The following is an 8,066-nucleotide window of genomic DNA, read 5'->3' as shown; positions in this document are numbered from 1 at the left end:
CAACTGCATAATTTGTTTTGTTTTCCATTATTTTCATTGCATATCATTAAAAGTATTGTTAGTATTAGTAGTATTGTTAATATTATTCGTATTGCTATTTTATCCATTTATATTCAATTATTAAACCTTGTCCATGCTGGGTGTGGTTTGCTGCCCCACGTCCCTCCCCACCACATACCATGGACTGCAGGCGCTGGGCAAGCTGGTACGCTTCCACCGTGTCTTTGCCTTCTCTGGACCGTGTTTTATCCGCTGGCTGGGGTCGGTTATAGACAGCCTGTTCTGCAGGATGCAGAGGAGAGATACACGGTACTTCAGTGAAGTACGACGCCACTTATTTCTGGTAGAGCCAAGAACGACACAGGTAAGTGGTAATGACAAATGCATTAAAGAAAAAAGCAACAACAAAACCCCCACGGAAAGGGATCTCGATGGTCACATTACTGACCCTTCCCACTACCACTGCTTTTTTGAGACAGGAAAACCTCCTTCCTTATTGTTAATTTCTTTCAGACAAAATATATTTGCAGGCCATTCCTCCTCTCCCCGCTGACTGACATTTAGCTTTGCACCCACATCCATCCAGAGAGACTAAACCAACATACCTTACAGGTGTGTGTTCATACTTTAACACCTGAATCTTGTAAACAGTAGCCCTGAGGATGGAGACTGAGTTTCTATTCAGGAACTAGTTACAATTCCGTATGGGAAAAGAAATAATAGTTTGAATTTTGTCTTGCAAAGAGGGAGGGCAAAATTTCAGATGCAGCAGGTATCAGGGGAAACACTGGACACATGGAAAAACACAAAACAAAAAAGCCAGCCCACCAGCTGGTGTGCAGTGAGCATGAGAGAGGGAAGAAACTTAGGACTTCTCTCTTAAAGCCACATCTATTAGCCTCAACGTTTACCCTTCACACGAAAATCATCAGTACAAAAAAAGCTGACAGTCAGACACAGATGTGTTCAGCACAAACTGAGCAGAATTTCAGTTCTGAATTGATTCCGATAAAAATAACTTTACCGCAGCCAAAGTTAATCGCTCCTATCAACTCCAGGTACGTGTGGATCCGTCCAATGCAGTTAACATCACCACAGTTCTTAAGGCCTGGGCGCACTGAAGTCTTATTCAGGTACTTGGGTTTACATCTCTCCCTGGAACAGAGTACAGCACATCGTCAAACAGGAAAACAAATCCGGGGCGGAGGAGGGAATCGTGTGACTTAAGATGAGCCACTGAAGTGGGTTTTTCCCCTCCGTGATGCACACACTACGCAGGGCAATCACAGCAAAAATGTAAACATCACGCAACACATCCAATTTATTTAGGGTTATCCATAAACTGTGGTACTTATGCAGAGTGAAACTTATGTTCCATGAGTTAAAACCAGCTCCTCAACGCTGCTGGTGCCAGGAAGGTACGAATTACTGCTAAGTACGATGCAGTTAAACTGATGGAAGAACGCCTGCAGTAGGTTAGTCTAACTGGCTCACACAATCACAGGCTTCCTTGCTGTAATAGATAAGCCTGCTTTCCCTCTCCGTGCACCTCCTGCTTGCTTTTAAACTGATACCGAGTCCTTTCAGTTCAACACCCCTCTGCTACAGCATTTTGGAATTTCTCTGCAACCAGAACAAGCTCTCAGTACAGGAGACAACTGAATGACAACACTTCAACTCAGCAATTCTTTCTGCTTAAAAGCAAGCTAACAACACAAGGAGCACACAAGCCACAGCTGTTACCAGAACAAGCTGTACTGGGAGCCTGCTACCACAGACCGCTCAGGTTCCTTACACTGAATCTCCGGAGACGGAATATAAGACAAGCACTGCTCCAAATGGATTCTTAATTTGAAGGGTTGGTTTTGGTCAACACTTGCTCTAGCACAGACTTTTTTTTTTCTCTAGGTGCCCTTCTGCAAAGTCAGAGCTACAATGCTACAGAGCTCATAACGTAATTAACTTAATCAGTAATTTTGAGGAAACATTTATAAACACCATATATACATTCTCACATATAGGATGACAATAATCGGAAGAAAATAACGTAACCAAAACAGATGCAGCTTGTTCTGAAACAGGACATTTGTTTTCATAATGCCTCCAAGTACGTTCATTGCTTAGCTTCCAGAATGCCAGAAAGAAAGAGTGGAAAGATGCAAAAGAAGCACACTAATCAGTGCTGTTCACTGGCAATCTTTGTAAGGCTACCATAAAATTACCTGTGCTCTTTTCAGAGGTAAGCTAGTAGTACTAAGTAGTGTTTTAACTACAACAAAGGAGTCATTGTAATCACTTATTTCATAGAATCACAGAACAGTTTGGGTTGGAAGGGACCTTAAAGACCATCCAGTTCCAACCCCCCTGCCATGGGCAGGGACAGCTTCCACTAGACCAGGTTGCTCCAAGCCTCATCCAGCCTGGCCTTGGACACTTCCAGGGATGGGGCATCTACAACATCTCTGGGCAACCTGTCCCAGTGAAGAACAGGTTTCAATAAAGTAATGCATCTTACCATTGATCCAAAATGTAATTCCTAATTTTCAAATAACGCTCTGGTGTTTTGGCCTGGCGCCCTTCAAAAAACTCGGGAATAGCTTGTTTTTCTTCCTCCAGAATAATGCTTCTGTCAACCTCCACCTCCTGATCAGGTGGCTTAAGCTCCTCTGCTTCTTCTTGATGATCTTCGTCCACTTGGCAGGCAGAAGGAAAAAGCAGTCCGTTCTCAGCTGGGTCTCTCTGCTCCTCATGAAGCTCCCGAGAAGTTGCGTGTCTCGTACCCGGAGATGTTGCTGCTCTGCCTTGTTCAGCTTTCTCAGTAAAATCAGTGCACTGCTGGCCATCTAGGTTCACAGATTTATCACCGTTCAAGTGCTGAGAACACGCTGCTGCAACACCTGGAAATACTAATGCATCCACTGTATCTGGCTTGGCATGCTGAGGATCTTCTTTAGGTAAAGAAACCGCAGAGCTGTGTCCAACAGGTGAAAATCCATGTTCCGTTCCTTTCATTTCTTCAACTGGACTCTTTGAAATAACAGATAATTCAGATTTTCCCGTTTCTTGCTGGAAGGTGGGAGAAAGTGGTTCATCCATGTCATCAGTTATGTCAACTTCTTCATCATCTGACAGCTTTTCAATTTTCACCGCATTCAGATTGGGGTCGGCACGGCCTCTCAGGTTGCCAGATGACCACGCTTCAACCCTTATCCCACCTTCAGCGGGAAGGCTGCTGCCACACTGACTTTGCTCTTCTTTTTCAGAATCACCATTTTTTGCCTTAGGAAAATATAAAATACTTTTAGGAGAGAAAACCAAAACAAAACCCTCTGCCTCTCAAAGCGTCAGCACTATTTTATGGGAACAGCACACATTCCCAAGTGTTTCTTCCTCATCTTTTCCCTTTTTATACATCTTATTCCACTGCAACTGACTTTCACACAGCATTACAGGTGTACTCCTAGTGCAACTGGAAATTGGTGTGTATTTCCATTCAGAAAGATAGAACCAAAAGTAGTAATTTCTTCTTAAATGTCCCCGAAGTCTCAAGTGAGTCTAAAGCTAGAAGTACAACACAGGTGAAACACCCATGGAGCGGGAAAGAAGTATTTTCAGACTAAACCAAGAGTATAAGAGACTACAATTATACTACACTTCTTGTTTACTCATACCAGCAAGAAAATACTGAAGTCATCCAAGAATTTGAAATCAGATCTGACTTCATATCTAAGTCTGCAAGTTTTCTAAATGTGGGAACAATTTCACAGGAATAGCCTGGAAAGACAGATTTAAAAGAGCTGCAGGTACAACAGCGTACTTGCCAAAGAGCCTGTTTGCTAACCTCAGAGATACTGTTTACCTTGTTCTTAAAATACTGCCGAGCATAGCTCTTGACCTGCAGAACAGTACGACTTCCAATCAACTTGGCAATTTTCGTCCATCGGCGGCCAAATTTTACCTAGTACAAACAAAGCACACTGAAGTTACCCAATTCTCACATTCCAGGCATTGCACTTCATCACAGATTCACAGAGTGGAAGGGGGCCTCTAGAGATCATCAGTCCAACCCCCCTGCCAGAGCAGGATCCCCTAGAGCAGATCACAAAGGAACACGTCCAGGGGCTTTGGAAAGTCTCCAGGGAAGGAGACTCCACCCCCTCTCTGGGCAGCCTGTTCCATCCTCTGTCACCCTCACCAGGAAGAAGGGTTTCCTCATGGTCAGGCTGAACCTTCTGTTCTCCAAGAGTCTCAAAACTCAATTATTTGTTATAAACGCACAAAGAGTTCAGCAAACCTACAGTAAAGAACCTCACTACTCATTCTACCAAGCAGAAAACTGCATCCAACAGTAAGTTACTGCTGCTCTTCCTAATCAGAGGCTGATCTTCACCCAGTTAAAGCACAATGTAAATTACACTGCCAACTAACCAAAAGAATCCTACTGAAACGAATTTGTACTTGGCAAAGCAAACCCTATTATGTTCAGCACTGTACCACCATGTGAGCTCTGAAGACCTTGCAACAGTAGTTAAAGGATTCCGCTTTATCAGCTGATTTGCCTTAGGCACACACTGCACTTCCTGCAGTTAATTCCAGCATTATGACGGTACTGTTCATAAAGCTGTGCATTGGAAATGTTTTGTGATCTCAAATTGTAATCAGCCTCACACAAACACAATCTGGAACAAAGCCATTCTGATGGATTCTTCAGTGTGAATATGATAATTCCACCCTTAGTAGATCACAATTATTTTTAATGCATTAGACGTTCAAAAGCAGGAGCAGATATATATAACATGCTTATTTATGGTAATTATTATTTTATTATCTAAGATAAACTAACGACTTCTATTCAAAACATTACATAAATAAACTTACCAGTCCTTGTTCAAACAGTTCTTTTTCTTCCGATGTCCATTTCAATGAGTAGCTAGCTGATTTTGTAGGCGATCGCATCCTAGGAAAATGGGAAACAGAAGTTAGTGCTTTCTTAAAAATACATAGTCTCAAATCCCTGCAACCGAAGACAACTTCTGACAGGAGGACTAATCCCCATCTTCTGTGAAACTCAAGGTATTGTTTTAAACAGGAATGAGGATGATAAATAAAAACAAACAATCAAACAAACGTTCAGGCAAGAAATCCAACTGGAATTAACAAGAGCTTTGTTCATAAGGACCACTGTGCTACAAAAACCAAACTATTTTACTACAGGCCTATCGTTACACACAATATTTGTTTGGCTCTATGAAACTACCTTTCAATGCAAAGAAAAGAAACTAAGGCATTGTGACTTTTTTTTTTAAACATCATGCAGTAGCTTAACAAAAACCAGACACCACGCTTAAAAACACAACCCAACCATTACAGTGTACATACATGACTTTTCCAGTTTTCTTATGTGGGCTGCAAATAAAAAACAAAGTGAAAATAAGAATTAGTGATTGCGATGCTGTTGTGTACCTCAGCACATAACCTTATTTTGGAAGGACTTGTCATTTCTTCCCATCTGAGAGTTTTTCCCCAAACACAGCTTACCTTTTCACAGATCTTTTCTCTGCTTCCTTTTGGTTGAGCCATATTTTTTCAGAAAGTGATTTATTAGATAAATAATACCTGAAATAGCTACTGAGTAAGTTTTCAAAGCCTCAGAGACAAAATCCAAAAGCCTATTTGTACAGGCAAGAATTCTAATAATCACGTAAATTATACTGGTTCATAATTACTCAGCTGTAGAAGCAAATACTGCACTGTTTTCCAACAGAAATACAGTTTCACACACTCCTACTAGTTTAGTGCGCAAGGAAGTGACATTTGACTTCTGCACCCCCATGCTCACTTCACTCTTGCAGCAAATTAGATACCCTGTTTCTCCAATGGCATTTTTGTTTGTGGACTTGGAAAACACAGTTAATCATTGTACTGATACCTTATCGATTTTCAAATTAAGCCTCAATGATTCATTCTATTAGGAAAACTCAAATCGCTTCATTCTCTGGTTTCTCCGTGACTGTGTATTACTACGCTCAGTTACAAAAAGCACATAAAAATAAATCAGATTACTGCTGCTATAACCTACCCAGTCTGCGAGGTCAACTTATGCCAGAAATGCTACTACAGGTTGGCTATTTAAGCAAACACTGCCTAAATAAAATTAGAAAAGGGGGAAAAAAAGCAGCAGCTGTTCCTTCCCATTTCCATCTTGTACACTGGCAGAAGCAGCAATGTAGCCAGACAAAATCAGAGAGAGAACCAGGCCAAATGAAGAACAGTTCAAACTGACCTAGCTGTTTTCAGCCAGATCAGCTGTTTGATCAGGTTTGCTGTGAAGCCACACGAACGGCTGCATCAGCACAATGCTGGGGGTGGCACTGAGCAAGCAGCTGAAGTGGGGATGAGTACGGCTATTTTTGGTGCAGGTGCCAGTGCCAGCTTAAACCTGACAAGCTCTGGAGTAATTTCCTGAGGAATCAGAATCATCAGAGGAAGCTGCAGGTGATTGATCCAGGGCATCCCCCTCGAGTTCTGCTATCTACCTGCAAGATGACAGTGCGACAGTCACCTTAACAAAAAAAGATTCATCCCGTTCCTTTGGAAATGGGAAGCTTTCTATTGTTACGCAGGAAAACATACAAGCAAATCAGCAAAAGGATACTCTTCTTCCAGCAACATTTTCTCAATGACAGCCCTGTTTTCTTCGCTAATGCTGCTGTCCAACGTCCATGGCTGCAAAAAAAGACAAGTACGTTTTAATATTTGAATTCCGTTGCGCTGTTACTTGAGCATCAAGAATATAGGACAGCTTCTAAGAGTAAACAAAAGCACTGGTTAAAAACATAAAAGAGCAGGTAGGGAAGAGGAAATAGAAAACAAAAGTTCTGATAATCTTACTAGAAGTACCATTCATTTAAAAAATACTTACGAGACTGTTCTCAGTTCTCCAAGAGGAATCGAGATAGTGATCCTGCAGCAAGCTCGAAGTTGTGTTTTCATGATCTCTGAAAAAGATTCCAGTGTTTAAAACAACGTAAACATAAACAAAACGAATGCTGTCAGAGTTAAAATAACAGTGTAGAAAACAACAAAAACATTAACAGAAGACGGCAGAATCATATACTAAAATTAAAATAACATATTGCAGACTATTATATAATGTTGCTCTCATGATTCCACCAGACATCGCATAAAACCCCCTCCATAAGTCACCTTCCTGGTGACTGGGGTTACTGCTGGGATTACTATGCTGCTGGGATTACTATCTCACTGCAGACAGTATGTTATGAAGTGAAGCCCTGAACAGTAAAAATTCTCTTCCAGAAAGACAGAAAGCAGGAGGGACCATGTATAAAATACACAAAGGAAAGAAGCCAGAATCCTATGGACAAATAAAGAACAGTATTTTTAACATTAAAAATGTCAGTGAGTTGTATTATCTCCACTTAACGTTTCTTCGTCTTCCCCCAAGTGAGGTAAAAACACCCCCTTGTAAAGAAAAACCTACTTTCCTCCTGAGGAAAGCTCATGCTTACACAAGGTTTAATAGAATCCTGTCACAAAGGATTGTGAGTGCTCTTATGCACTTCATCCAGATAATGATTGATCTTTTCTGTAAACAACTACTTATTACTTTTAGTAATCTGCCACTAATTAGCATCATTGATCAATTTCTTCTACTTTAACACAGCATAAAATCTTAGTAATTCATGTAATTCACTGTCATTCTTTGCTTCAAGAACAGACTTTTCTAAAGGCTCATTAGCCCTATATCCCTTGCAATGCTACCAAAATTAAATTCAGCTACTATTCCAAACTGCTTTGTGCCAGCACTGCACAGGTAGGGATAAACCCTCACGCACAGCCTGAAACCAATGTAACTCCTGCTTCTTCTGCAGCACGTCAAGAAATGGGTCAGGTCCCCTGCCCGGCGTTCTGCCTCCAGCAGCGGCAACCGCAGATGCTGCTCCAGGACGGCACTGCCTCTGACAGTCCCAGCAATTGCGAGATCTGCAGCGTTAGAATCGCTGCCCCTGCACTTCAGCATCCGCCTGCTGACCCCTCACCTGTGA

At 41.7% G+C, this 8,066-nt stretch overlaps 1 protein-coding gene across 1 annotated transcript in view; it reads right to left on the bottom strand.

The window, feature by feature from the left end:
• Positions 1-6,998, bottom strand: part of MYSM1 (Myb-like, SWIRM and MPN domains 1) — a gene marked incomplete at its 5' end in the record, with an annotated part of 15,312 nt that extends 8,314 nt beyond the window's left edge. The window contains 9 exons of the mRNA XM_010158457.1: positions 179-282; positions 1,025-1,155; positions 2,516-3,279; positions 3,860-3,958; positions 4,879-4,957; positions 5,380-5,406; positions 5,539-5,616; positions 6,656-6,726; positions 6,923-6,998. Coding sequence (XP_010156759.1) covers positions 179-282; positions 1,025-1,155; positions 2,516-3,279; positions 3,860-3,958; positions 4,879-4,957; positions 5,380-5,406; positions 5,539-5,616; positions 6,656-6,726; positions 6,923-6,998 — 1,429 coding nt within the window. The remainder of the gene's footprint in view (positions 1-178; positions 283-1,024; positions 1,156-2,515; positions 3,280-3,859; positions 3,959-4,878; positions 4,958-5,379; positions 5,407-5,538; positions 5,617-6,655; positions 6,727-6,922) is intronic.
• Positions 6,999-8,066: the final 1,068 nt, after the last annotated feature.

This window comes from Eurypyga helias, unplaced genomic scaffold, assembly GCF_000690775.1.
Source record: "Eurypyga helias isolate BGI_N326 unplaced genomic scaffold, ASM69077v1 scaffold24379, whole genome shotgun sequence".
NCBI lineage: Eukaryota > Metazoa > Chordata > Aves > Eurypygiformes > Eurypygidae > Eurypyga > Eurypyga helias.
The sequence above is the reverse complement of the archived record's forward strand: the minus strand, read 5'-3'. Positions and strand labels throughout refer to the sequence as shown.